At 49.1% G+C, this 25,813-nt stretch overlaps 15 protein-coding genes across 15 annotated transcripts; 10 read left to right on the top strand and 5 right to left on the bottom strand.

Moving 5' to 3' along the window:
* The first annotated feature begins 171 nt into the window (after positions 1-171).
* On the top strand, positions 172-1,452 carry BKA67DRAFT_543752 (uncharacterized protein). Its single transcript, XM_046101210.1, has one exon. It carries the CDS (start codon positions 209-211, stop codon positions 1,055-1,057), a length of 849 nt encoding a protein of 282 aa, XP_045963301.1. The 5' UTR covers positions 172-208; the 3' UTR covers positions 1,058-1,452.
* A 151-nt stretch (positions 1,453-1,603) lies between these two features.
* On the top strand, positions 1,604-2,428 carry BKA67DRAFT_685744 (uncharacterized protein; the record flags this gene model as incomplete). The annotated part of the gene is made up of 1 exon (XM_046109010.1): positions 1,604-2,428. The coding sequence occupies one exon, from the start codon at positions 1,604-1,606 to the stop codon at positions 2,420-2,422; it is 819 nt and encodes a 272-aa protein (XP_045963300.1). The 3' UTR covers positions 2,423-2,428.
* A 1,073-nt stretch (positions 2,429-3,501) lies between these two features.
* Positions 3,502-4,167, top strand: BKA67DRAFT_529343 (uncharacterized protein; the record flags this gene model as incomplete). Its single annotated transcript, XM_046099051.1, has 1 exon — positions 3,502-4,167. The coding sequence occupies one exon, from the start codon at positions 3,502-3,504 to the stop codon at positions 4,165-4,167; it is 666 nt and encodes a 221-aa protein (XP_045963299.1).
* Positions 4,168-5,697: 1,530 nt separating this feature from the next.
* Positions 5,698-7,305, bottom strand: BKA67DRAFT_640476 (uncharacterized protein; the record flags this gene model as incomplete). The annotated part of the gene is made up of 7 exons (XM_046105759.1): positions 5,698-5,933; positions 6,012-6,206; positions 6,259-6,348; positions 6,400-6,718; positions 6,879-7,028; positions 7,091-7,255; positions 7,300-7,305. The coding sequence occupies 7 exons, from the start codon at positions 7,303-7,305 to the stop codon at positions 5,698-5,700; spliced, it is 1,161 nt and encodes a 386-aa protein (XP_045963298.1).
* An 874-nt stretch (positions 7,306-8,179) lies between these two features.
* On the top strand, positions 8,180-8,861 carry BKA67DRAFT_529341 (uncharacterized protein; the record flags this gene model as incomplete). The annotated part of the gene is made up of 2 exons (XM_046099050.1): positions 8,180-8,770; positions 8,832-8,861. The coding sequence occupies 2 exons, from the start codon at positions 8,180-8,182 to the stop codon at positions 8,859-8,861; spliced, it is 621 nt and encodes a 206-aa protein (XP_045963297.1).
* A 1,099-nt stretch (positions 8,862-9,960) lies between these two features.
* On the top strand, positions 9,961-10,329 carry BKA67DRAFT_652414 (uncharacterized protein; the record flags this gene model as incomplete). Its single annotated transcript, XM_046106163.1, has 1 exon — positions 9,961-10,329. One exon carries the CDS (start codon positions 9,961-9,963, stop codon positions 10,327-10,329), a length of 369 nt encoding a protein of 122 aa, XP_045963296.1.
* BKA67DRAFT_543745 (uncharacterized protein) lies at positions 10,218-10,844 on the bottom strand. The gene has a single exon (XM_046101209.1). It carries the CDS (start codon positions 10,808-10,810, stop codon positions 10,451-10,453), a length of 360 nt encoding a protein of 119 aa, XP_045963295.1. The 5' UTR covers positions 10,811-10,844; the 3' UTR covers positions 10,218-10,450.
* Positions 10,845-11,166: 322 nt separating this feature from the next.
* On the top strand, positions 11,167-11,702 carry BKA67DRAFT_543744 (uncharacterized protein). The gene is made up of 2 exons (XM_046101208.1): positions 11,167-11,277; positions 11,344-11,702. The coding sequence occupies exons 1-2, from the start codon at positions 11,216-11,218 to the stop codon at positions 11,594-11,596; spliced, it is 315 nt and encodes a 104-aa protein (XP_045963294.1). The 5' UTR covers positions 11,167-11,215; the 3' UTR covers positions 11,597-11,702.
* A 72-nt stretch (positions 11,703-11,774) lies between these two features.
* On the top strand, positions 11,775-13,416 carry BKA67DRAFT_543742 (uncharacterized protein). The gene is made up of 5 exons (XM_046101207.1): positions 11,775-12,107; positions 12,163-12,229; positions 12,286-12,474; positions 12,556-12,860; positions 12,916-13,416. The coding sequence occupies exons 1-5, from the start codon at positions 11,935-11,937 to the stop codon at positions 13,124-13,126; spliced, it is 945 nt and encodes a 314-aa protein (XP_045963293.1). The 5' UTR covers positions 11,775-11,934; the 3' UTR covers positions 13,127-13,416.
* A 503-nt stretch (positions 13,417-13,919) lies between these two features.
* BKA67DRAFT_652412 (pectin lyase fold/virulence factor) lies at positions 13,920-15,247 on the top strand (the record flags this gene model as incomplete). The annotated part of the gene is made up of 2 exons (XM_046106162.1): positions 13,920-14,772; positions 14,835-15,247. The coding sequence occupies 2 exons, from the start codon at positions 13,920-13,922 to the stop codon at positions 15,245-15,247; spliced, it is 1,266 nt and encodes a 421-aa protein (XP_045963292.1).
* BKA67DRAFT_7097 (major facilitator superfamily domain-containing protein) lies at positions 15,144-17,567 on the bottom strand. The gene is made up of 6 exons (XM_046109380.1): positions 17,264-17,567; positions 16,794-17,209; positions 16,659-16,737; positions 15,901-16,604; positions 15,697-15,823; positions 15,144-15,639 (listed from the first exon to the last, which is right to left on the bottom strand). Exons 1-6 carry the CDS (start codon positions 17,396-17,398, stop codon positions 15,466-15,468), a joined length of 1,635 nt encoding a protein of 544 aa, XP_045963291.1. The 5' UTR covers positions 17,399-17,567; the 3' UTR covers positions 15,144-15,465.
* Positions 17,568-18,233: 666 nt separating this feature from the next.
* Positions 18,234-19,926, bottom strand: BKA67DRAFT_7115 (D-isomer specific 2-hydroxyacid dehydrogenase). The gene is made up of 3 exons (XM_046109381.1): positions 19,210-19,926; positions 19,015-19,152; positions 18,234-18,960 (listed from the first exon to the last, which is right to left on the bottom strand). The coding sequence occupies exons 1-3, from the start codon at positions 19,560-19,562 to the stop codon at positions 18,360-18,362; spliced, it is 1,092 nt and encodes a 363-aa protein (XP_045963290.1). The 5' UTR covers positions 19,563-19,926; the 3' UTR covers positions 18,234-18,359.
* Positions 19,927-20,703: 777 nt separating this feature from the next.
* BKA67DRAFT_6999 (uncharacterized protein) lies at positions 20,704-21,677 on the top strand. The gene has a single exon (XM_046109376.1). It carries the CDS (start codon positions 20,857-20,859, stop codon positions 21,385-21,387), a length of 531 nt encoding a protein of 176 aa, XP_045963289.1. The 5' UTR covers positions 20,704-20,856; the 3' UTR covers positions 21,388-21,677.
* A 290-nt stretch (positions 21,678-21,967) lies between these two features.
* On the bottom strand, positions 21,968-23,709 carry BKA67DRAFT_652409 (MFS drug transporter; the record flags this gene model as incomplete). The annotated part of the gene is made up of 2 exons (XM_046106161.1): positions 21,968-23,497; positions 23,554-23,709. The coding sequence occupies 2 exons, from the start codon at positions 23,707-23,709 to the stop codon at positions 21,968-21,970; spliced, it is 1,686 nt and encodes a 561-aa protein (XP_045963288.1).
* A 1,563-nt stretch (positions 23,710-25,272) lies between these two features.
* On the top strand, positions 25,273-25,731 carry BKA67DRAFT_529334 (uncharacterized protein; the record flags this gene model as incomplete). The annotated part of the gene is made up of 1 exon (XM_046099049.1): positions 25,273-25,731. One exon carries the CDS (start codon positions 25,273-25,275, stop codon positions 25,729-25,731), a length of 459 nt encoding a protein of 152 aa, XP_045963287.1.
* Between the last annotated feature and the right edge of the window lie 82 nt (positions 25,732-25,813).

Genomic DNA, 25,813 nt, shown 5'->3' with positions numbered 1-25,813 from the left:
TAGAGCGAAAGGACAATGCAGTGGTCGATTGATTCCTTTCAATTCATTTCCGACTCTGAAGCCTTTTCCGCGACATGTTGCAATAACCACGAACTAGCTTCGACCTAGCTGGCGGGGGGGCTCGTGGTGGATCCGCGCAATCATTCTTAAATCTGCACAAGTCTCTGAGAGCCTGTCTTGATATCTTTGGTGTATAACTCATGTCGAAATGTCTCTTAACGTCAACCGAGCCACATGGATCTGGAAAACTGGAGACATTATCAGTGATGAAGGCCAGACCGACCAATTTGTTGCTTTCGCTCAGCGAAATCGCATCAACCGTGTCCATGTCCACATCAACCCAGACCTCCCGCACCAGGACCTGGCCGCCTTCATAGGAAAGTGCAACAGCAGTACCATCCCCGGCGGCATTGTCGTCGAGGCCCTAATGGGCGACGCCGGCTGGATTCAGAACCCACACCACCAGAGCGTGACGACCCGTTTGCGCTGGGTCGAGGAATACCAGCGTGTGTACGCCCATCTGCCCATCCGCGGCCTGCATCTGGACATCGAACCCTGGCAGCTGCCGACCTGGCACGGCGCCGACCAGCCGGAGCACATCCGGCAGTGGGTCGGCTGCCTGCAGGGCTTCAAGTCCTGGGCCGCCGCCCAGCAGCCCCCCTTGCCCGTCGCTGCCGACCTGCCCTTCTGGCTCCACACCCTCCAGTACCCCGGCACCACCGACCGCCTCGACGTCGTCATGATGACCGTCCTCGACGGCGCCACCTTTATGACCTACCGCAATACCCCCCAGGTCCTCATGGACGTCGCCGGCGCCGCGCTTGAGGCCGGCTGGCGCTGTCGCAGGAGGCGCGAGGGCATCTATCTTGCCGTCGAGTGCGTTCCGAGTGAGGAAGGCAGGCATATTAGCTACCATGGCATGGGGAAGCAGAAGCTCGAGGCCGATCTGGGATGTTTGGAGGGCGGGCACGGGCTGAGGATGAGGAAGGCCCATGAGCTGTGGTTTGGGGGGCTGGCGGTCCATGACTATCATACCTGGTCCGCCATGGAAGGTTGAGGGTAGATCGGCTCTGGTGTACCTGACCGTTACCGGTATGAGCGACAACATCATTCATGTTGTGATGCGGCGTTCTTTTTGTTCTAGACCATTTCAAGCTGAGTAGACCGCGGCGCAGTCAGATGAAACAGTCCAAATAACTGGTTTCGGTTGCAACTTTTAGACCTGATGCAGACAGGAAACGCACGTTCCGGTATAGAGGAACAGGTGGGAAGAGGTGGTGATATCATGAAGCAACTCCGTCACAGCAGACCTTGCTTTCTCTCTACCGGGCTAGAAAAGGCGTCTCCCATACCTATAGCGGCATTTTAATTCTTGTTACTCACTGCTAGACCAGCCTCCGTGATAAAGTAGTGATCTCGCGAGTGGGAGGAAATCGTATCTTTAGAATTGCACTGCGTTATGTTATTCAATCAGCCTCGTGCTGAAAAATGTATAAATTCGACTCTGCCGGACACTTGGCTAGGGGAGTTTGTCCTCCCCACCACAAATATCTCGTTCTCCTATTTACTATCCACGAGTATCATACTCTATCACATCGACGAGATGGGCAAGAAGGGCACAAAGGACATAAAGGATAAAGAGGATAAAAAGGACAAAAGGGACAAAAAGAAAGGAGTTCTGAAGTTAAGCGGCGGTAGTTCGAAAGACAGCCCTATCGCTGCTCCGACGTCCCACGAGCTAGCCTCCCAATTCGATGCTAATACATTATACTTGACATATGGTGGCTCTCTCGAGGAAATTCCATCGACAGAGTCACCTAGGACTCAATTCAGAGTCGGTTACATCGAGGTTGGAGGAACTGTGGATCAGCCCTACTCAGATGAACCTGTACCTGGTTTCCTCTACCCCTGCCAGATGAAAAAAAACGACTTCACCATCAAGCTCCGACAGGATGTTGCAAAAGCCTTCACTGATGCGGCAACCGGACTTCCAAGAAGATTCGATGCGAGTTTTCACTGGGCACTTGTGTATGTCGAAGATAGGCTTGGAACAGTGGATTACGTTCCCACAGTTCTTGTCCGAGCGCTCACCACGTACGTCATAACTCAGGACGACGACATCATATACGAATTCATGCAAGGTTTCCTGCCGTACATCAAAAATATCTTCGAGCAGGGATTGTTCATGCCAGCAGATTTCCTGCTCTATGTGGTGCAGGGCAAATTGCCCCCCGAGGAAGAAATCAAATCATACGACGCCGGCTCGATGACGACGGTGGAATCAGTTCAAGCACTTCACTGGGCTATTCACGTTAACGAGAATGCTGGGGATTTGCTAAAAAAGGGATGCGAGATAATGGATATCGACAGCATTTTGGAAGATACCCCACCATCGAAGTCGAAGAAAAAAAGGTCCAAGTGATCATCGCACGCGTGGGCGAACGTCTATAGCAGTCGAATTGGTGCGTACGTACACAACGGGTACATGGCTGTGTGGGGGAACCTGGCTTATAATACTTATGGCGCGATCGGTGGGATTTTGGGGCTTCAGAGAACAGGCGGCTCTAGGTTTCGAAGGAGCTCAAGCACATGTGGGAGCTGACGATACCCGAACCGACCTCGAATGAGGTACATAACGAGCACGATGTGCATGTAGCTATTTGAATTGACCTCCATTTATACCTGATATCTTCGTCTTTGCATCTTAGCTATAGGTGACTTTATTTGTGTTCTCAGAACACTTTGTAGATCAGGTGTTCCGTAAGAACCAATGGCATGTAGAGTCGAAGTCTGCTCGTATTTTAAGGGTGATTCCGTGGGTGGGCAGTCAAGTGTCCCATAAGCTTCTGCGTTGTTATCACATTCTTGTGATAGTCACTCAGAGCTACGAATAAATGAGACGACTAGATAAGCTTAGATATCAACATAATAGATCGCAATCGCTGACTACAAAGAGCCAAAAGCACACTCTATCTAAGCTGATTCGAAGTTCTATACCGGTTTTCAGATACTCGATCATCATGTCAGATCTGTCATTAAGTAGTTGGGGTGTAGCATGTCATTTTGTGAGCTGGCATTACCTAGTATGTGCTTATCATATTGCCGTGTGATCTGACCCGAGTGAAATATCTCAAACATGGAAGAAGATATAATCAAGGCAGCGGCGGTCCGGCCTGTGTCATTCACTAGTGGTCTGGCTTCAGTGATAGATTGGTGATTCAAAGCACGAAAAATTGCAATTGTTGGTTTGGTCGGTGCAATAAAGCATCTTTGCAACATCACAACATTGTAAATCACTGATGAGGTGTTATACACGTCACCTAGTACCCTCTTACCTGATAATCACCGTTGCGTGGGAAACTATATAATTTCAGCGCGGAAAAGTCTTTGGCATGGAGTTTGTTTTCCTTGCCACATATATTAACCTCTTATTCTCGACCAGCCGTACGATCTTTAAGAGCGGAACACTCACATAAAATTATTCACCGTACGATCGCCGAAATGTGTATACTCATGGAAGAGCGATGCGTCTACTCGAGTTGGTACGGGGTCTGCGACAGTGAGAAAAGTCATATCGCAATTGCTTATTGCCAAGGGTTTTCAAGGATGCACATACAGGAAGTCACCCGTCCCATGGACTCTATAGACATGCCCTTGCCTGTATGCAACGGTTCCCCTGTGCGCAACACTGGAAGACGGATATACGTGGCCTGCAATGGCTGCAAACGCAGAGGCCTGCCTGCTACTCAATTCAACGTTCTCATGTTAGAGGACGTCGCATGCGCTTCTATCGCCCAGGTTTATTACTTCACGGAGGACCAGATATCTCTCTATAAGGGCAAATATCGCTGGATGGGCGTGCACACGAGACTAAACACCAGCATCGACGCGGCAGTAGTTCTTTGCAGTTGGATGGCATGGGTGGGGATACTCAAAGGGATCAAGAAGGAGTTTGAGCGAGCGTGGTCGGAGGGAGAACCGATTTGGATGTCACCGGGTGTAACACAAAATGTCAGCGTCGGTATGAGGCAGGCCATAATGAAGAACGACAGGAGGACTTTCCATGCTGCGTACTTCGAACACAGCGAGAAAGCTCAGAGAGGAGCGGTACTAGCTATGGGAAACATCATCAACAACCCCTGGCAACCAGCCAATCGCCCGACGTAACAACAAATGCCAGTGGTGACGAGAAGTATCTAATGGGTGCAAAAAAGTAGGCAGAACGATTGTTGTAACGACCATTGTCATGGCAGGGTTATGGTAAGCCCATATTGACTCACTAGGGATCTGCCGGCGCAAGTGGAGAAGTTTAGGGGATGAAATGAAGGATGGAGGTCACTTACTTGAATTTTCAGAAGCCCGCTAGACATGATGCTTTGGTCGGGGTGATGGATCTATAAAAGATACAATATTGGCCTCTAGATTCACTCGTTCATGAAGAGACTTCCCCCCAAACCACAGAATAATGTGGGGCAAGGATTGTCATGTATAACGAGATTATATCGAGCAGACATTTCCAGGCCGTTAAGTATATGAAACTTTGTTTTTCTGTAACTTCGGTTTTCTTTAGTGTCTCTATGAAGCCAGCCGCTGAGAACATTTATAACAGCCGTTGTTCTTCCTATTTTAGCTCGGCATTAGTCTTGGTAAGGACCATATCATCCCAACGTTGAAACACGTTCAGCCCACCTAGAATCGCCGAAAGAGTCCTTGTCGCGTGTCATCTGTATTATCCGCAGTCTCGTCAGCTATTCACGTTGTTCAAGCTTACGACTTGGCCATCCGTACTGATTAATCAAGACGCGCATGGATCCCAATGAATCTGAAGAGCTTAGTCAAGTCTCAATATATTGTCTTCGTCTTCCACTCCCACCAGACCACCTTTTGAAACCACAAGTGTTTGCGGTATCGAAAGGTCACGCGGAGAGCCCAATATTTGCTCAATGTCTCCTGGGAAATGCCTCGATTGCTCCTGGTAATCCAATGTAAGCCGTTCGAGCTTCTGCGGGCATCTTGGTAGTGTTATACCCATGGTTTAAAATGGAGCGCTTTTGAAGAGCCTCTAGCTATCTCACCCCACACTACACGTGCTGTACTGCTACTAAAATCGAGAAAATCGAGGTTCTTCAGAAGCAACAAGTGCTGCACGGCTTCAGCGCCAGTGTCTTTCATCGTATTGCCCACTTCATCGATGGATTACTACAGGAGATTCTCAATTACCGGGGGCAAGAAGAATAATAATCTCGCGGTGCCAAAGACACCTCGCAGACTAGGCGCGTCGATGCATGCTCTGTCCATATCAATCAACGGCCTTGACTATATTATCGGTGCTATGAGGGCTATGATCTTCGTGCTATGATCTTCGCTAAGCTGACTAGAAGCTTGCCGGACGTTTGTTCTTTAGGATTTTAGTGATACAGAGCTAGTAACGCTGGTATCCACAATAGCTTGGAAACTTGCATTAAGAGCAATGATGTGAGTTTGCGACCGGCTTCTTCCTTTAAGTGAACTGGAGACACATAGTAAAAAAATAAAATAAAACAAAAACACGGCCTTTCGGGTGAAAGCTAATCTGATGATGATTGTTAACCTGTTGTAGAACTTTATTGGGCAAGGGCCGGTGGTATTGATATCGTCCTACGCCTCGCACAATTTCCAGTAGCCTATAGCACCATTATTTTAGATCCATTCTAAGTTCTACCAATCTTGAATGACAGATCCTCTCCGAACCACGACGACTCCGTTTTCACTTTCGACGACGGTTTCAAGTAATATCGCACCGTGGTAATTGTCCTTCGCAGACTTGTTGCTGAACTTCGAGGTGTCTCCATAATACACACGCTGGGCTGACGAGCGTTTGGTAGAGTCGCGTGACGTTGTAGTGAAGAGGCGAAGCATTGGGAGACATGAGGTCATAATTGCTAATGACGAATCTGAATAAGCATCATATTGGCCCGCAATATCTTGGGGCTAAATAATGGTCTAGTTTAATAGAAGAAGTCATGACGTACCTGTCGAGTTTTCCAATAAAGCAAATAGCTGATACTTTATGACGTCCACGAATGTCATGGTCGGGTAGCAGAACACCAGCTTAAGGACGGCGAAAGATATCGGTATTACCGGCAATAGGAACAATGTCACAAGGACAGCCTTTTGGCGAGAGTTGACGTTGAGTTTATACAGCAATGGAAAGGGAATAATCATAACTGGGTTTGTTAATGATCTGTTTGGACACATAAAGGAGTCATAGGGGCTTACCGAGGATATCACCACCAATGTCAGCCCCGGTTGAAAAATAGAAAACAAGTATTGACAAGAACTTGTAGATAGGTTTCTCCTCGCAACCTCCTGAGGTGGGAAGTTAGTGATGCACCACTATAGGATATCTTAAACACCCACCAAGCTTCACGAAGTTCTGCGGGGTGCCACATGCTGTCATTTGTAGACACACAGAGACGATGAACGTGGACGCCGTAATAGCCATCATGGCCCACCAGAAGGTTCTGACACGAGTTGTGACCGATTCGAAGAACCTCCAGAAAAAGAACAGCAATGAGAACTTAACTGACCATAGCGTCAGAAAGAAGAGAAACATCAGCACGAATTGATATGTTTGGAAAACCGGCAGGTAGATTAGGTCGCTGGGCCCTGGCAGCTGTTCTAACACGTTCACATCGAACTGTATCTCCTGAGTTTTGTACATGGAGACCATTGCCACCTTTGATGTAAATAAGCATTGGTCGAATTCGCAGAAGTTTTCCATGAAGCCGGACGTAGGAAATTTTTGCTTGCAGGCAACACCGCGCTTTTTGTGGGAACCCATGACTGAAGCGCACGAGAATGATATAAGTTCGAATCTTGGGACAAATTCAACGTACCTGACAAACAATCGTCGTGATAGTGTGGCATATAAGCGCAAAGAAAATGAGATAGTCGTTGATGTAGAATCGCTTAACATGATGAAATTGGACCCATGTCCGTGCTGCCACGAAACTTAGACATAGGGTGAGCTCTACCCATATGAGTGCCTATTAATGAGTGTATGAGTTAGTCTTTACGACGCAATATATGAATGCTGCACTCAACACACCGAATGACCAACTTGGGGAAGTATGGGAACGAATATTGGTGTGGTTGTTGTGGACGAATCAAGCTGACGCGCTTCGATTACGAGGTCCATCTCGGGGACAACAGTAGTTTGGATGGTAGTACAGAAACGAAAGAAGCCCCCAAATTGTGCAACGGGTGCTTCATACTGTTAAAGCACAAAAAGAGGAGAACAAACGGGATCCGACCTACAACCATGCTGCATAACGCTTGAGTCTGTAACACTCATTGAACAGGGAATATTGCACGTGGAATAAGCGAAATAGCCCATGTTAGGAATCCTTCAAACATATACAGCACATGCTTAAATCACTCAATGGCTATCACGTCTCGACCAGGTTGCCGGTGACAGCTCTGCAGGCCGTTTCGGTTGCGACAGCTGCGGATAGGGAGAATAGGGAATGAGAGAATGCAGACCATTCCATAGGCAATGGCGACAGAACGCAGTGCTAAGGGGATTCCAAAAGTATAGTGAGAATGTCTCGCTGCTATTTCGCTTCTGCATGTTGGGTGTGATGTGGCTTGAAACTATGCATATTTGGGACAAGGTTACAGCACGATGCGTGTGGAGATCGCCGGATTGGCCCGCCTCTTAACACCTCGCTGCTTGGCAATGCATCACTACCAGTGGAGTACTATCTATACTATTTAGACTATGCTATCTAGCTGACCTAGACTATTATAATGCTTAATCAACTTGGTTGTGTCGCTACCAGGAGTAACGAGACCTTGCGGAAACGGAAACGCCTGACATCAAATGGACAGTTAGCCTCTCAATTGCTGTGATCACCACGACGATTGTCAATGCAACTGTTTGATGTGGCTGAAGGCAACTTGCACTGAGCATACCTGAATTGGTATCGCGTACATAGACATGCATGATAGGAGCGACAACCTTGCGCAACCTGCATCCGTCATCTAAATACAATTTCACAAGCGATAGTTATCACGCGTGATTGGTTCCTGCCCCAAACCTCGCTTCGGTGTATAATCCCGACGGTTATCTTCTGCAGCTCGCCTTTCTGGCCTTTTTCGTCATCCTCATCCTCATCCCGCACCACCATCCTTCGTAATGCAGCTCCTCACACTCCTCGCCACTGTTATCGGATTGAGCCAGAGCGCTGCCGCTGTATCGAAGACAGAGGCACGCGCAACGGAGCAATCTTCGAGTTCAGGATGCCCCAACATCTCCCCTGGGCCAGCCACTACTTTCCAGTTGGCTAGCCTGCTTCCCCTATCGCCGCTCACAGACCCAATCTCCACTGAAGCCATTCGCAACACTCTAGCTATCTACGTCTTCGCCATCGATGGTCGTAACTGGGATGCTATGGCGAGGGTGTTTGCCCCCAACGCGCGCGCAAACTACTCAGCGCCGCTCGGCGTTTCAAACGGCGTCGCCAACATCACGGCGTCCATCTCATCGGGAATCAACACCTTCGCGGGCACGCAGCACAGGTATGGGTCGCAGTACATCAACATCTGCTCGCTGAGCAGCGCCATCTCGGTGACATACTTCGAGGCCAGCCATTACTTTGTGCCCGACCTTGGACCAGCCGTTGTGGACGACAACCAGGTGCTTTATGCCAACGGCCGGTATGAGGATACGTGGGCTAGGCAGATTGATGGAAGCTGGAAGATCGTGAATAGGAACTTGGTCTACATGGTGAGCCACATTAACAGGCGCTTGTTTATTGGCTTGCCGTCAATGCTAACAATCCGCTTAGGGACCGTTGATTCTGGACTCGACGACTTAAAAATCGATTCAGCTGGATTGAGACATTAGTTGGGAGACCTCGAGCGCCAAGCTTTTTGACTAGCCCAAGATAGTAGCGTAAAGAACCAACGTAGTAGCAAGGTGATGCGATGATACGTATCTCGAAATTAATGATGATAATTTGAGATCCAAGACCACAAAATTCCAAAGCTTGTGTGCTTTTTGCGGCGGTCAGTCTTTGCGGGATATCGAAGGGTTTAAGCATTAACAGCGGGCATTTCGTTGTTGAAAATCAGTAACGCAAGTAGGAGCATGACGATGACTGCATTAAAAGTTTAATAGTATGATAACTGTCAACAGTGATGTCGAAGCTACGTCGATATTTGATTTTCGATCGCACACCGTATGCGATTCAACTGCGGCCGAATCAACAGACAATGCGCATGCCTTAAGCGGCAATGGCCTACTGAGTGGTTGATCCTTGCACGTAAAGAAACCGGTACCGGATGTGAATGGCTATCGAGTATGGTCCAGCGTTGTATACTTGCTTCCTGACGAGGTCTTGGTCCTTGTTGCATCGTATTGTGGACACCCATTGGCAGAAATACAGATGACACCTAATGGCGCGTTGACAGGATAATTCGAGAAAACCTGGTTCGCTTCGATGAGTTTAGCCATTTTAGGCGCGATGGTGTTTTGATCTGTTAATCTAATGCCAACAATGTGGTGGAAGAGCTTCGCCATCCATGGTGGTTGTGCTCCGGCGAATATCATATATTTGCTACCAAGTTGATATTCATGCGGTCAACGTTATTTCATAGCTCATCTGTATGGCGGTCTGGTTTCTGTAGCGAAAGCCAACGGTGCTCAAATTTTGAGCAACTTCCCTGTCGTATTCATATTGACCATACCAGTCAGTCAAGGAACATGGTGTCGATAAAAGGCGTAAACAGCCCGAGATACAATTCGACTTCTCATCGGAGCGGATGGTCTTAACTCAATGGTCCGGTGTCATCTGTTCTCAGATGCTGTACACAGAGCCCCAACAAAAAACTGGTCACATCGTACTGATGTACCTTTATGAGATGATACGACGTCAAACGCCTCATATCTGGGCTTTCTTTTTCAAGAGACGGAACATGGAGACTTGGCTTGGTCCTAAGGGCTACATAATCGGATATCTTACTAGTGGTGGCCGCGATTTCAATACATCTCTATCGCACTATCGGCCGAGGCCAGTTACGTCTGTCGAGAAGATACCAGTGCGAGATTCTGAAAGGCCACTCGAGCAAGAGTATTTGACTAACCAGAGAATTCGACAAGTCATCTCGCTCATTGAGCCGGGAAGCCTGGCAAGATGGCCTCTCATAATATTAGGACCTCGCGATGACTGGTGCAGCGTCAACAAGAACGTAGTTCTCATGGAGATGCAGCGCACGGTTTGGTCAACCGCATGGCTTAAGGCGCAGCAACGACCATGGAAGACGGCGCATTCCTTGGCGCTGTAATTGCAGAAGTCGTGAAGGCAAGCCAATGATCAACACCGCGCTCGATCTGTACGAGGCGGGTATGATGCCAGAGACACGTATGAGAGAGCAAGTCAGCTTTCTGAAGGGCGGAATCTGATGCTCAGTGGCGTCGACAGCATCGCTCGGGACGCAGCCATGCACAGTGTGTTGGCTGGACAGGCTCCAGGTCTTGATTTATACAGTGACCCAAGAGCGGTTTTGGAAGTATATGGATACATTGTCGAAGCGCACACAGAATAGAATGATAGGCCAGGCCAGTACGTGGAAACCTAGACAAGCGGGCACATCGTGCAAATGCGATAGAAACGGAACCATTGTCATGCGTTGAGCGGTGGAGAGCCGATCGTACGGTGAATTGGTTCCTCTCGGACCACGATTGGGAAACGTAACATGCCGGCATGGGATGTGCCAGGAGATGGAATATTGTCGCCAAGATATGACAGCTTTGCTCCTTTGTCATTCTACTCCGGACCAACTCAATAATATACGTCGTCACAAGCCCCGCCAAAGCTAATTGGAGCGCCACAAAAGGCTCCCTCAAGCCTCTCATATGCCCAATGTATCATTTCATTCCTCTGGCTACAAACTGAAGGCAGTGTGAGTAAATAAGCTGTATACGGTATAATGATTACAATCATTCGGAGCGAGTGCCCAATCAGCCCTCTATAAGCTCACGTACTAACGTCACGCAAGCAATGCGAGCTCCGAGCTCCGCTTGTGGGCTGACGATTACTCCGGTCTAGCGCTGATGGCCCAATTACATAGGTTAGTGCTTTTTTGCTGAGACACCGTAACCCCGTACAACAGATTCAACAGATGCAGTTGAAACCCGGTGCAGCCGCCTGCGATCCGACCGATGTAGTGCATGGCTGCTGGGAAAAGCTGGTTACATTTTATCGCATTTTTAGCCATGCCGAGAAGCACGAGGTGAACCTTCCAGCTTCATATTGGCTGGAAATGAAGGCTCGAACGCGAACTAACTTTCAAGTGCAGGTCACAAGATCGAAATACGCGACAGCCAGGATCTGATCGTTTCCTTGTTAGCAGGCCTGCGGAGGCAACAGTTTGTCGTCAGCCACACAGGCCACAGGAGCCTGCTAGGCTCTCCGAGCTCCAATCGAGGCTTGTAGGCATTCCTGGCATGAAAGATGGCCGTTCGACAGGAACCTTGATGTCAGAGAAATGCACCCCGCAGTGTTGGACTTGCCGCCTTGGTGCTGAGGTTCCATCTCGCAGCCAATCGTGATGGTTGCCGGGAGCTCAAGCAACCAAGGCAGCCACATGCAACAGGGATCAGACGCCTCCGCAACGTCAACATACTATGTGTACTGGAGCTTAGTGACGACACCACTCTGTAAGCTCACGCTTGCCCACGGGTAGCCGCGACCTATGGCTGGCCGCTCCATCAACTTACATCGAAGCAGAGCGTTCAATAAAACGACTTTGCCTCCCTTCCCTCCAATATGTCAATTGCAAAATTAGTTGCAACGTCGACATACTTTTGGCACAACGACACGACAATCCATTCGATATAGTTCTTCAGTCCATCATCAAATTGTCTTAGTTTAGTCCAGTCCAGTCAACATGTATCTCGACCAGGACTTCGTTGGCGAGCTCCTCGCTAAGACGAGCACTGCATTCGCAACACCACCAGTCCCGACGGCGACTGCTTCCGTTACACCTCTGCCGACCATCGTTCCCACACTCCCCGATGTTACGTACGAGCATGTCCACGCCACAGGCAGCAGGACCCTCTGGTTAGTTGATTCGAGCACATTGGTGAAAGAGTGTATGGCTAATACCAAATGTCAGGGTCGTTGTAGTCCTCATGGCTTTGTCATCGTTGGCCTTCTACGCAATGGCTTTCAGAGTTCCAGTCGTAAGCTTACCTCAGTGACGTGTTTCCAGAATCAGTTGACACTAACACCCTCAAAGCAAAAGCGTCTCTTCCACGTCTTGACTGCTTTCATCACCACCTTCGCCTTCCTGTCTTACTTTGCCATGGCCACTGGCGATGGCGTTGGTCAACAGACAACCGTCATCAAGTCACACCTCGATCAGACCGGTCAGACCATTGTTGAAGAGATTGTCCACCGCCAGGTCTTCTGGGCTAGATACATCGATGCAAGTGTCGCATTGCCCCTACTATTACTTGAACATACTTCACAGTGACTGCAATGAATACCATACTAATTATCGACCTAGTGGTCCATCACTACCCCGCTGTTGCTCCTGGATCTCAGTCTTCTGGCCGGCCTCAATGGTGCTAGCATTTTGATTGCCATTGTCGCCGATCTCATCATGGTTCTTACTGGGTTGTTTGCTGCTTTCGGTGGCCACGGCGGTCAGAAGTGGGGATGGTACGCGATTGCTTGTATCGCATACTTGGTCGTCGTCTACCAGCTTGCTCAGAACGGCAGACGCACTGTTGCGACCAAGGACAGCAAGACCAAGGCTTTCTACTCGGCCATCGGTGCATTTACCCTCATCCTCTGGACCATCTACCCGATGTAAGTCATCTTCTCATCACCATCTTGCTCGGTAACTGTTGCTAACCCATGCCAGTATCTGGGGTGTCGCTGATGGCGCTCGTATCCTCAGCGTTGACTCTGAGATTATCGCCTACGCTGTTCTGGACGTCCTCGCCAAGCCTGTCTTCGGATTCTGGCTACTCACTACCCACGACAGGAATACCTCGTCATCTCCTTCAATTGAGGGTTTCTGGGCTAATGGTGCGTCAAACGAGGGTACCCTCCGCGTCGGTGATGACGACTAAACGCTCACCTCGAGCAATTTGCCAACCCACTGTTGTCTTGAAAACAAAAGCTTGGGGAGTCAGGCTTGATATTTGGAACAAGAGAGGCTGGTCGAAATAAGACCCACATTGGCCAGCTCAGGAAACCACAGTGATGATGTTGAAGTAGGATTCGTTTTTGAACGACTTGTAATCATGCACGGTGTTTCTCGTTTTTGTTTTATTCTTTCGATTTGTATTTAGCAAAAGCCTGTGAAATAAGAGGAGTCAAACGACTTGGAACATAGTCATGGAAACAAGCATTGACCACATTCTTCTTGTGACAAAGGAGACTCTGATCGGTGAGCGTGCATGCTGACAACCCTCACGCAGACCTGAATACTGCGGTACTCACTAGTTTCCCGACTGGTCGGCTTGCATGTCCTCCAATTTCCTCGTCTATAGTGGTCAGGGATTCTCCAATGCCCAGCTAAGCGACCCCAGTTGCCCCGAGCCTTTCCCCAAATCTCTGTTTCGTGGAATATTTCTCTCCGCGTATACCCCAGGTTATTCTCCACAATTCCCCGCACAACACCTAAGCTGCAATATAGAAATGGTCCGGGAAATTGGACGTTTTTGCGTGATCCATGTCAATTGGTGACAGAACTCATGTTCATCTGCCAGGTCTGGACCGTTATTCCCCGTGAAGTGTCGTCAGTATGGAACATATAATTACAACGCCAAGCTCACCTCCTGGCCGTCATGTCCTTCCTTTAGATCTTGTCACAGGCTTGCAAAGCAGAAAAAAACTAGTGGTTCGATGTTCTCCAGCACGATGATAGCCTCAACCGCGACCCTCATCGCCGCGCTTTTGCAATTGGCTTCTGCTGCCCCTGAGTACCACTACAGTAACTCAACAGGTGCGCTGCCAGCAAAGACCTACGCGGAATGTCAAAGGAGGACAAGCAACCCGCTGAAGGGCTGCCCTGAAGGCACCATCTACGTGAGCCAAATTAGCAGTAACAGCAGCTGTGGCCCCCATGTGGACTTCACAAGCATTCAGGCGGCGATTGCCTCTCTTCCCGACGACGAGTCGGAGCAGATCATCCTGATTGCTCCTGGTAATTACACGGAGCAGCTCAACATCACGAGGCCTGGCCCGTTGACTCTGCTCGGTGTCAGCGACGATCCCTACCGCGGCGTATCCTATGGTGATGTCTCGTCGGATACGGAACACAAGAACGGTGTCCAGGTACTCTGGGCCTCGGCCAATTCAGACAACACCGGCAAGGGTGTCGACAACGCCATCACGACGGTGCTGACAGTCGCGCCCACCTGGAATGCTTCTCTCACTGGCTCAGGGCCCACTGGCTTCGCCGTGCCTGCCGACACTCCCTTTGGCAACAGCGACTTTCGCGCATACAACATCGATTTCCGAAACATCTTCTCGGAGTACGCTGCCGGCCCTGCTTTGGCCGTAAACGTGGCCTACGCCAACGCTGGGTTCTACGGCTGTGGTTTCTACTCCTACCAGGATACGGTCTATATTGGCAAGCTGGGCAATGCTTACTTCTATGACAACGTCATCGCAGGTCAGACTGACTTCCTGTACGGTTTCGGCACCGCCTGGATCGAGAAGTCTACGTTGGCACTCAGAAACTGTGGAGGCGGAATCACTGCTTGGAAGGGTGAGTTGTCGCATCGATCCCAAATCACAAAATCATCAGTGGCTGATTAACCGTGAATCCAGGCACCAACACGACTTTTACTAACAAGTACGGCGTCTACATTCACGACAGCAGCGTCATTGCCGCCAATTCGACCATTGCCGCCGATATCGTCGGAAAGTGCCCCCTGGGCCGCCCATGGAACAACCTTCACCGCAGCATCTTTGCCGGCACGTACCTGGACAGCAGTATCTTGCCCGCGGGTTACATTATCTGGACCACTACGGATACACGCTTTGCAAACGTCACGTTCGAAGCTGTCTACAACAACAATGGACCCGGTGACAACGTCACGGCGCAGGTTGCCAGCAATGTCACGCTTGTTTTGGACTCCGACGAGTATGAGCCCTACAGCAGCCCTGCCAGGGTGTTCATTACGCCGGAAGGTGACGCTGATGACACTGCCTGGATCGACAGTAACGTCTACAGCGGATAAGCACTGGAGCTTAGCGTAGGGGTACTGTTTTTCATACATGAAATAAATGGTTCTAATTGCTAGATATTATTCCTTCGCGTACCATGTATTATGAAATGAATGTATTTGATGGGGTATTATGTTGAGAATTACTGGGATTCACACGGGCATTGACACGATGTCCTAATGGCACAACCTAGGACCTGCTGAAACAAATCAAGCCAGAGTACCGCATTCTTTTATAGGGAGTGGAGTTTAGAATCCTTCGTCATACGACGAAATTTCTTGCCGAAGGGAATGAAAACCACCAGGCCGAGAACGGAGAAGCCTACCGTCAATGCCATGAGCATGAGTACAGGGCCCAAGAAACCATCCCTAGCGGCCCAGTCATTGACGTAGAAAATCATTCCGAACTGTGGGGTCAAATATCAGCTTCTTGTTCAGTTTCAGGGACCTAAATTCACACTCACCCCGAATGTATTTTTCACGATCGTAGCCGCGATCATAATTTCACCGGGCAAGGCCTTGTAGCAATCCACAGCGTATGCAATGGCGATGCCAGGAATGCCGACGACTTGGATACCGATGAGCATATATCTATGCCCGATCATTAGTAAGCCATCAATAGGAAAGAGCGGAAAGTTGAAGCAGGAAGCCAATAGTGCTGAACTTACCCAGCAACCACGATGGCGGGCCAGGGCCAGCTGCGCTGGTACCCCACAGCCGTAATTACCATACCAACCAGATTGATAACCACGTATGGAATGAGCGCAGGCAACCTGAACTCAGCCTCGAGCACACCGTTGTTCCTCCTGGCCCTGCGCAGGGCGACCCAGTCGGAGAAGGGACCGGCGGTGACGAGGGCGATGGCTGCGCCGACGACGAAGGCAAAGTTGACGAGACCGATCTGGTCCGGCGTGAACAGGAACGGAGGGGCGGCGAACACCTGCGCCTGCGTTATGTTCAGCACTAGGAGAGAGTTGCTCGCGAAACCCATGGCGCAGGCGGCCCAGAGCACGATGGGGTAGAAGAGGATTTGGATGGGCGAGATGACGTCGCGGAGCACGGATGCGAGACCGCCGTGCGTGAAGCGCGGGCGGGGGATGACGGACCACTGCTCGCGAGATGGTTTGCCGTGGTGCACAGCTGCGTTATTGTGGTGGATGGCAGTGCCGGTCGACCGTCGTACGGATTCCGAATCGGACCTGGTGGACGCCGCGACCTCTTTCGGTCTCTCCTCCTTGTTGTCGGAGGTTTCGACAATTGATTCCGCCGGTGACATTGGCGACGGCAAAGCTCGTCGGTCGTACTTCGTCTCTGGGTGTGCGACGATGACGAGGACGAAGCTCACGGCTTGCAGAATGGTGCAGACCCAGAACTTTGGCGAGTTAGCATTCTCTGCCTGGGCATCGAAACGATATATCAGACTTACAAACCAACGCCAGTTGATCTGTGATGCAATGGCGCCAGATATGATAGGCCCGATGAACAGCCCCATAAAGTAAGCCCAGCTACAGCCGTCATTAGTGAGGCATTGTCGACCAAATTGTTTCAGGGACTGACTCACAAATAGAACGTCATACCCCGACCTCTTTGGTGCAAGAACAGAACATCAGCAATAACCATGGGCATAAGACTCTCATTGGCAGCGGCACCGAGTCCTGATACCACTCGAGCCCCAATGAAACTGGGATAGCTGGTAACAAGCGCCTGCCAGATGTTGGCCAAAATGCAGACCATTCCGCAGATGATCAGCACAGGGCGCCGACCGAACACATTAGCTGCTGGAACTATGAGGAAATTTGCGTATCCAAGAGTGATAGCCGCAGCGCCGAAAAGCATGTTGACCTCGGGTAAAGACTTGTTGAATTCATGTTCAAAGATGATAGTAAGTGGCGAGATGGACAACGGAGTCATGATGGTGACAAAGGTGAAGATGAACTGGTTCACGATCACTACAGTCTTCCATGTTGGGCTCCAGTTCTGTCATCATATGTCAGGTAGTCCGATTGAACATTTGTTGATCCAGCTACTCACCAGAGGATCGTCAGGTTTGGATGAAGGTCGAGGAATGAGGACAAGCTCATCTGCCCGGGTGCTCTCACCATGTCCCGGCTCCTTAAACACGACGTCCGTACCAGGGATGAGATCTATGTTGCCGTGCGTGGCCATGGTTGGTGATGGTCATGTACGATCAAGGTTATCGGACGTATGATCTTTACGAGCAGGTTAACTCGTGGCACTTGGGATCGAAGCTTGGCTTTAAGTATTGTGCACCACCCTCCATTTCCAACATTGACGGAGCCCGGAGGTAAGACATGTTCAGCCCTCAAGCGGTACTTGGCCCAGCCGAGCCATGTCGTTGTCCCGGATAGTTCAGCTCGATATTGTCCCAAGCAGTGGCCCTGTCCTTCCCATAGCCTAGTCTAGACCTTTACAGTCCAAATGTTGTTGGGAAATATCCCGTCCTCATGTGCAGCCTCGAATGAGGGGATGCCGAAGTACGGCTGATGGTAGCTATCGCTGGATCGCTGAACATTGCTTTTTTAAGGTTTCACTTGCCATTTCCTCCCCAATCGACGATGTTTACTATCACTGCTAGCGGAACTCATTTTAACGTCGAACAGCCCTACCTGCCTACCACTCGGACGTCCGGTCTCTGGTGCCCAAGATGCAGGCTTGTATTACCTATCGAGCGCCAAGAATGTGTCTATTCGTGGCTCTTATTGGCTATGGCCATCATGAAAATTAGGTTATGTAGATGTTATGTTTCATTTCACAGTTGTGGTTGTCATTGCACCCCCCATGTTATGACGTTCCTCATTACCGGATTGTGGGGAACCGGCGCAGGCTGGGCAAGATTGACCAGATCGGGTAACTGATAGTCTACTACAACATGTTCGGTACACATCGCTGCGAATATCAGCCACATGGATTGATGTCTAGGGCAACCCAGGCGGTGCAAGAGAGCAGTGAATGTTTGCGTTGAGGATTGATGCTGCCCTATGGTCAACCAAGCCTGGAAAGCTTGATTTGGCATTACCTAAAGGTGGATTTCTGACAGTCCTATATTAAACTACGACGAGAATCGAAGTCACTAATTCAGGTGCTAGGCTAGCGGCCACCGAACAAATCAATAATTATGCTCCTTGTTCACAACGTTGATCAAATGCTCACCAGCACCCAGCTTGTCCAGATTGAGCTCCAGGATCTCTAGGATGCGTGTTGAAAGCGATTGGGTCTGCCAGCTGACGTGAGGTGTTATAAGCAGATTTGGAGCTTTCCAGAGCTTATGGTCTGAAGGCAAAGGCTCTGGGTCCGTGACATCAAGAGCGGCTCCTCGAATCTTCCCAGACTCCAAGGCTTCGATCAGATCATCCGTATTGATGATTCCACCTCTTGCGATGTTGGAGACAAACGTCTTTTTCTTACTGAGGATCTCAAATTGCTCGCGAGAAAGCAAGCCCTTGGTATCTTGAGTCAAAGGAAGACTGAGGACGAGAATATCAAGATCCTGGTTCAAAAAGTTGTTGATGTCGTTCTTGGAGGCGCCGTGAAACCATTTCGAGGGAATCACACCGTCTGGGTCACCTGTGCCTTGGATGCAGAAAGAGTCGTCTTTTCGTTGTTCAGGCGTTGATCTCTCACTTCGCGTGTAAGCATACACATCCATACCCATGGACTTGGCGATGCGAGCGCATTGCCGTCCAATTGCGCCATAACCGAGAACACCCCTGATCAACATGTTAGGACTGAACAGAAGAAATAGATGTGTATACACAACCTACATCCGCGCAACCGTGCAGTCTTGCACAGTAGATGCCATTGGCGATTCCCAGTGCCCACTCCGCATCTGTTCATTGTAACGGATGAAATGGTGCTGATGTGATAGGTACGACCCGATTACCCACTCGGCGATTTGGGGCCTGCCACCCATGTTAATAACAACTCGGATGCTTCACAGGTCGGATATGGCGACTTACGCATGCGCACCATTCGTGGTGCAGAAGACTACATTCTCATCCTGATATATCTCGTGATTCACCCAGGCATCGATCCCGGCGGATGCGAGCTGAACAAACCGCACAGTCGATAGATACTTGGGTGCTGGTGGCCAGAAAAATGGGCAGATAAGAGTAACACCGTCCCAAATTTCATCTCCCAGATCTTCTGGATTGAGAAACCTTTTGCCGTCCTGCAATATCTTCTGCCATCTGACTTCAAGGCCTGGATGCTTTGATTTTACCCTTGAAATCCATTCTTCATCAGGTCCTGAGATAAACATTACCAAGAGGACATCTTTGCTCAAGGCCGAACTTCCCGCTGGTACTGACATGGCGAATTATGGTCTCCGCGAAATCCGAACTGGGGTAGTCGTAATGATCGGAGTGCCACTGCTTTTCCAGGTGCCCGGCTCCTCAAATCACGTATACGAGTATCAGGTCGATAAGAGAACGGAGAATCGAGAAAAGAGTGAGTAAGATCTCGGTGGATTTGTGGCGCCCCCTGGTTTGCACGTCCAATGTTAAGGTAAAGGCCGTTATGTCCAGTATCTTTATCTATTCAAGTCTAACCGTAGAAGTTTAAGCCCCGCTGAAACTAGAGCTCCCCCGGCATCTACTGTACGTACACAGAAAAACCAGTGGATAACCCGGGCGTGCATCATTTGGTAAGGTCTCAAGCTTTCTAGAGCAAGCTCGTTTTTGGTACAATCCGTAGCTCAAAAATTTTTTTTCTTCGCTTCATAACGGCGTGTTTCGGCTTTCGAGGTTTAGCCATGGCATATCACCAATTGCTACGCCCCCGTTATCCTGAGATTGACAGAATTTCCGATATCATCCCTCCGCAACTAGTGTGGCCTGAGCGCTGCTGGAACAGGTGGAGAAGCATAAGACGGCACGTGACCAACGGCCTAAATTCCGCTTTTGTTATATGCCTGCTGCAGGAATACAAACCATCTTCATATACACTCGGATAATCTCACAATGTTAACGTTTCCCTTGTCTACGTCGACTTACTGCGGTGATTGCCAATCAAACTGTACGCTACAGAAAAGGAGGAATAATGAACACGCTGCCTACTGGTGTCTTTGTTCCCCCTTTCGATGCAACAAAAGCTTGGGGCCAGGTTAGGAACGCGTACCTCTCCAGCCAGTTTGAAGAAGTGGCCATGAGCCGAGATGAAGCAATTCCAGAGTTCGAGTTTCCCAGAAGACGTTCAGTAATGCCATCAATGGGCATTCGCACCGATGCGGAAACATTTCAAACCCCACAAAGCCGACGAGCGCCGTATGCTTGTTTGTCAACAGAGGTATTGGGAACTTGAATGGCTTCATTATGCCTATGAATTTGAAAAGCTTTTGTTGCAGAAAGCTCGTGTGGCTCATGCCATGGATGATGAGCCCACGGCGGATCAATGGCGGGTTCTCGCAATGATGTACGAAGGCCTCTTTAAGGCACAGCGGTTTAACCTTAACACAAGCAAAAGAAGTTCAGCAATCGATTGAGAACCAGGGATGTTGGGCGTTTGAGGCAGACCAATGCGATATCCAGCTTACCGAATCTAACCAGACGGGAATCAACAGACGGTCGTTTAGAATCTATGTAAGTCTGGTCACCTATGACCCGAAAATGACGGTACTATCTGACAGACGAATACACATGCGAGTTGACCATCGTTTCCTTGCATGCAGCCCGGGAGTGCCCAGAGAATTTTCCAATACAATTACTGTCAATCTGGGAGCTGTTAGTTTCTGGGCTTGGCCTTCAGAGCGAACATTTGCCAAAGAAAGAGGTTATCATAAATCAACTAATATATTCAGCGAGGATGTTTTACTCGGAAAGCCGAGGTGTATATGTTCCATTCAAGGTCACCCTAAGATTTCGACACATAACGTTCGCTACGGACGGAGCAAGGCTGTGCATGCGTACGATGGGGGAGTCGCAGGCAAGGGAATAGCATCAGTTACGATGGTGCAGGTAGGACATGTTGTAGAACGTTTGGCGCCAAAGAACCGTACTGGGGGACCAACGACGACCGAGACGCTGCGAGAAAGGGATTCGAAGCGCTGCAGAGTGAATACAAAATTATCATGCAGCTTCATCATGTTAGTATTGAATCAGGACTACTGTCTTGTCCCTCGGTTATGGGCCTCACGATGAGCTCGCTAGTAAGGAGAGACCTCTGCCAAAGGTCGTCACAATTTTCAAGGCCATAAAGAGCATAAATATCTGTATATGTATGCCTAGAGAGCAGGTTGAGCAATATATCGTGGAAGCTAAGGAATGGTAATGCTCTGCAATAGGACGAAGTTGAAACTTTGGAACCTGATGGTGTGTTGGTTACAGAGTTTTATTGGAAGGCCTGACATATCGTTATGAGGTGACGTACAACAAAGAGCATTAAATGAATGCAATTAATGAAATAATGTTTTATTGTAGATGGCATTATCGTGTTTATTTAAATTATATTTAAACTTCGTCAATTAGCTTATCTAAAGATAAATAAATGTGTAAGACTCCTCTTGACTTATAACCACTTGTAGTTCGCCGTGTTTTTCACACGGAGTACAAATCTTACTTTCCATGTCCCTCGTGTATTGTGCAATATTTGGAATTATACAAGGGACTCGAAGGTACATTTGACAGCATTCGCACTTGAATATCTTTCTGAAATTTGTGAATACCATTTGCATCAGATGGGCATAGTAATGGACTCCACTTGGTGTAGGTCTCAAGTATGTCAAGTTCCGGAGTTTTCTCGCTTCGAGAGATTCTCGATTCCTGTCTTCGTTTCGCTATGCTCCGTGCTCAGATGTCGCTGTTTAATGAACATGCTTGTCGCCAACGCTACAGCCGCGATGCAGGTGTACATGATGAACATGTTTCTGAGACTCCAAGAAAATGTATCTTGTACGACCTGGCGCTGCATGGCATCCTCAATGGATTGGATGATTTCCACATTCGCCGCTGCATGGTCGCCGGATAAAGCATACAGCGTAGAAGGGTCAAGCCCTGCAGCAGCAAGCAACGACTGGCGACTGTCCATGCTATTTTGAAATACCGCGCCTCCGAGCACAATTGAGAATGAAGTTGCCACATTGCGCATGAGGCCTATTGTTGCGGTAGCTGACGATGTATCGGCCTGCTTGATACCGGCCTGAAGTGCAATCAATGGTGTCTGGAACAGAAGCGCAACGCCAATGCCGCCAATGATCTCGAACACAGCAATGATAGCAATAGGGGTTTCGCGCCCGAAGTTGACGTAAAGTCCAGTACCGAGCGTCATGAGCACTGCCCCAACACAAACAAGCTCTCTATACCGACCGGTCGTATGGACGACGACCCCTGCAACTATGTCGGTAGCGGCTTCAGTTGCCAGCATCGGTAATATCAAGATGCCACTTCGAAGGGGTGATTCTTGCTTGACGCTCTGAAAGTATAGCGGCAGATAGTACTCAACACCAATAGACACCATACTATGGGCAAAGGCGAGTAAGAGGATTGCGTTATTAGACCAGTCCTTGAAAATGCCCAGATGCATAAGTGGATACTTGGCGAGGCTCCTTTCGCTGTAAAGGAAGAAACCAATCATCAGTACGCCAAAGACAAGCAAACAAATGACTTTGGGACTGTCCCATGGAAAGATAGCACCGCCGAAGTCCAGTCCCAGCAGGAGTAGAAGAGTAACACCAAGAATGCAGAATGTCCCGAACCAATCAATAGCCTTGAGTCCTTCACGTAGCCTCGTACGGGGGTCATGTACATCAAGAAAGAGAAGCACAAACAGGAATGCGATGGCGCATACTGGAAGGTTAATCCAGAAACACCACCGCCAACTCGCAAGTTGGGTGAGTGCTCCTCCGATAAGAGGTCCAGCAGACCCCGCGATTGCCCAGATAGCTCCGAGCAAACCTATGAACAATGCTCGTTTGCGCACGCTGAACAGGTCAGAGATCGTTATCGTGACCAGGGAAATGAGACCGCCGCCCGCCGTGCCCTGAAGTGCTCGTGCAGCAATCAACATGGGCATATCAGAGCTCACCGCCGCAATGATACTAGCAACTGCAAAGAGGCCAATCGCGCTCAGAAGAGCAAGCTTCCGGCCCCAGATGTCGCTGCATCTCGCCCAGATGGGACCGGCGGCAGCGTTGGCCAGCAAGTACGCGCCGCCAATCCAGACATATCCAGACGCGGAATTTAAAGAGGCGGATATGGTAGGAATTGATGTTGCGATGATGGTTTGATCAAGTGCCGATACGAAAAGAACAAGCTGCAGACGAGATTAATCGGTTTGTGCCGAACCTATCGGGAAAGAGCCATGCTTACGCAAAGTGACGCCAGAATAGAATATGTACGCAGCTTTGATCGGGCTTCAGGACTTTCAGCGCCTATGTCAAGAGCCTCGACATTGTGCCCAATGGATGGGGCTAATGGTGATGCATCGTTCACTGAAGTAGGTTTGACGGTCGTGATAGTGTCCATCGTCATTCTCTTAGCGGTTGATCTCTTATTTGTGCGGTTTGATTCTTCTTACAAGCGAAGACGTTGACACTCACCAGATATATATAATGCTTGCAGCTCTCTGTTAATCTACTGTAATATTGACCTGAATAGTGGGGAACACGCAACTGGTCGGTGTATCCAAAACCGTGTACACACGCCCTGTAGTACTATGGGGGTAAATGACAAGAAAGAATGAGCGCGCCCTGTCAGCAGTCTAAAAATCATTCGTTAGCATTATTATCTAACATTCTGAGTGGAGAGACAAGTTTCACTTCATTCATAGACTGCACCCACTTGGGTAACGCCTATTGTTCATTGCGAAAAGCATTTACAGCCACACTGCCCAATTGGTGGTGTTGAGCTATAACCAAAACACTGGAAAGATTCGTTATTACCTCTTTAACACTTTCGTACAGCGAGGGGCTACACAATTCTACTTTGAAAACCTGGAGAAGAAAATTTCTAAAAATTGGAATCAAAGATCGCGGGAGCCCATGTAGATTCCCAGTTTGCGTACTTAGCCACGGGAGGAATGGCAAGTGACACTTAAAGAGCCCCGCAACTTACTTGGTGCTACTGTGGTAACATGTAGAAGGTCTGCCATCGGCGACTGTCTTTACAACGAGTTTTTTGTTGAAATATCATACTAATTTCGAGGTGAAGGAGGACATCGTCGAACTTGCTTTGGAGCCACCTGACCTGGAGCAGATATATGAGATAGCATCACTCAATTATGATGAGCTTTTATTGAGACCGTTCAGCAATGCCCTCTCTTCGTTATAGCGTGTTTTGCAACTATTCTGTTGGCGTGACCTGTGCGTTCAGTGCGAAGTTTTAAATTCACAAAGCTATTTACCAAGCCTGATCATGCAACGAACAATAGATAGGACAGGAGTCCCAGTGTAGATCCGTTGAAGAGAGTTCTGGTGACAAGCTTCTTTCGAGGCACCTATGCACAGAGACAGCTGATTGCAGCACAATGTTCGCTGTGCTAACAGCGGGCAGAGCACGGCTTTAGTCTAAGGTTAAGCTAGGTTAGTTAGGTTAGGTTAGGCGATAGTTATTGGAGGTCAGTCAACAAAACCTGGCTGACTTAGTTAATACACCTGGCCGATCCCATTGAGGCAGAGCTGTGTCGCAGCGCTGTTTTGCAGGCGCAGCCACCGTTTGCAAATCCTTCGCCGTGTCCGAGGCCACCATCGCATGCGTATAATTGGTTAGAACCATGCAATAGGGGCTGAACAAAAGACCTCGACGTCATATTGTAGAATCACTTTTGGGTCCCAAATCCAAACAAGCATAACGAGAATATGCCATTGAGGATCTCAAGGCAGAACTACGTGCGCCAAGCGACACATCAATGCCAACCATTTCTCTATCCGGTAATTGCATGATTGAGGCAGGCACTGCTGTGCCGCACACAACAATGACAAAAGCATCATCACGGCCGCCAACATTTAAATTCAAGTATTTGTGTTGAACAATCGCGTTGTTTCCAGTGATAACGTACAAATTGAATTTGGTTTCATCTTTGCAATCAATATGCCCGCTTTCCTACTCATCGCTAAGCGCGCAGCAGATCCTATCTATAACGGCCTGGCCGCAAGGGACTACGCCAGTTCTGTGAGCAACTACAACAATGCCCGCGGAGTAATAAGTGGCGGCATCATCGCTGTCATAGTTATTGCGATAGTCTTTGTTCTCGCAGTTTTCATTGGCGGATGTTGTATTTACAGCCGCAAGCAGGACCGGCGAAGACAACGTCAGGCGGAACTGAACAAATGGCATAAAGACCATCCTAATTCAAACACATACGAATACAGCAATACGAGCTCGGCCCCACCGCCACCGGTCGACTATGCTTACGGAGCTGGAGTGACGAACACTACAGATGTCAAAGAGCCCGGTGCTGCGTATACTGCCGCACATCACGGAGCCGTTCACCACGGTAGCGGCTTTTCCTCGGCCGTTGGTGGAAACAGCGGAGGTGGAACTAGCTAAGCGTTCCCCAGGATGACGAAAACGATATACACAGCAAGTCTCATTTTTGTTTTTAATCGGCAAAGCTTTGTACGATACTACT

The sequence above is a fragment of the Truncatella angustata genome (assembly GCF_020726525.1).
Source record: "Truncatella angustata strain MPI-SDFR-AT-0073 chromosome Unknown BKA67scaffold_1, whole genome shotgun sequence".
In the NCBI taxonomy this organism is placed as follows: Eukaryota; Fungi; Ascomycota; class Sordariomycetes; order Amphisphaeriales; family Sporocadaceae; genus Truncatella; species Truncatella angustata.
This window is presented reverse-complemented; position numbering and strand designations above follow the sequence as displayed.

What these genes read in the sequence shown, in the direction of transcription:
- BKA67DRAFT_543752 (XM_046101210.1), top strand. Translation starts at nt 209, where the DNA reads ATGTCTCTTAACGTCAACCGAGCCACATGGATCTGGAAAACTGGAGAC.
- BKA67DRAFT_543745 (XM_046101209.1), bottom strand. Translation starts at nt 10,810, where the DNA reads ATGACAAAGGAGCAAAGCTGTCATATCTTGGCGACAATATTCCATCTC.
- BKA67DRAFT_543744 (XM_046101208.1), top strand. Translation starts at nt 11,216, where the DNA reads ATGGCTGCTGGGAAAAGCTGGTTACATTTTATCGCATTTTTAGCCATG. An exon ending in GCCATGCCGAGAAGCACGAG is followed by an intron (nt 11,278 to 11,343) that starts GTGAACCTTCCA and finishes TTTCAAGTGCAG; the next exon opens with GTCACAAGATCGAAATACGC.
- BKA67DRAFT_543742 (XM_046101207.1), top strand. Translation starts at nt 11,935, where the DNA reads ATGTATCTCGACCAGGACTTCGTTGGCGAGCTCCTCGCTAAGACGAGC. An exon ending in TGGCTTTCAGAGTTCCAGTC is followed by an intron (nt 12,230 to 12,285) that starts GTAAGCTTACCT and finishes ACACCCTCAAAG; the next exon opens with CAAAAGCGTCTCTTCCACGT. An exon ending in CTCTGGACCATCTACCCGAT is followed by an intron (nt 12,861 to 12,915) that starts GTAAGTCATCTT and finishes AACCCATGCCAG; the next exon opens with TATCTGGGGTGTCGCTGATG.
- BKA67DRAFT_7097 (XM_046109380.1), bottom strand. Translation starts at nt 17,398, where the DNA reads ATGGCCACGCACGGCAACATAGATCTCATCCCTGGTACGGACGTCGTG. An exon ending in AGATCAACTGGCGTTGGTTT is followed by an intron (nt 16,605 to 16,658) that starts GTAAGTCTGATA and finishes AACTCGCCAAAG; the next exon opens with TTCTGGGTCTGCACCATTCT. An exon ending in TCGTGAAAAATACATTCGGG is followed by an intron (nt 15,640 to 15,696) that starts GTGAGTGTGAAT and finishes TTGACCCCACAG; the next exon opens with TTCGGAATGATTTTCTACGT.
- BKA67DRAFT_7115 (XM_046109381.1), bottom strand. Translation starts at nt 19,562, where the DNA reads ATGTCAGTACCAGCGGGAAGTTCGGCCTTGAGCAAAGATGTCCTCTTG. An exon ending in ACCACGAATGGTGCGCATGC is followed by an intron (nt 19,153 to 19,209) that starts GTAAGTCGCCAT and finishes CATGGGTGGCAG; the next exon opens with GCCCCAAATCGCCGAGTGGG. An exon ending in GACTGCACGGTTGCGCGGAT is followed by an intron (nt 18,961 to 19,014) that starts GTAGGTTGTGTA and finishes CATGTTGATCAG; the next exon opens with GGGTGTTCTCGGTTATGGCG.
- BKA67DRAFT_6999 (XM_046109376.1), top strand. Translation starts at nt 20,857, where the DNA reads ATGACGGTACTATCTGACAGACGAATACACATGCGAGTTGACCATCGT.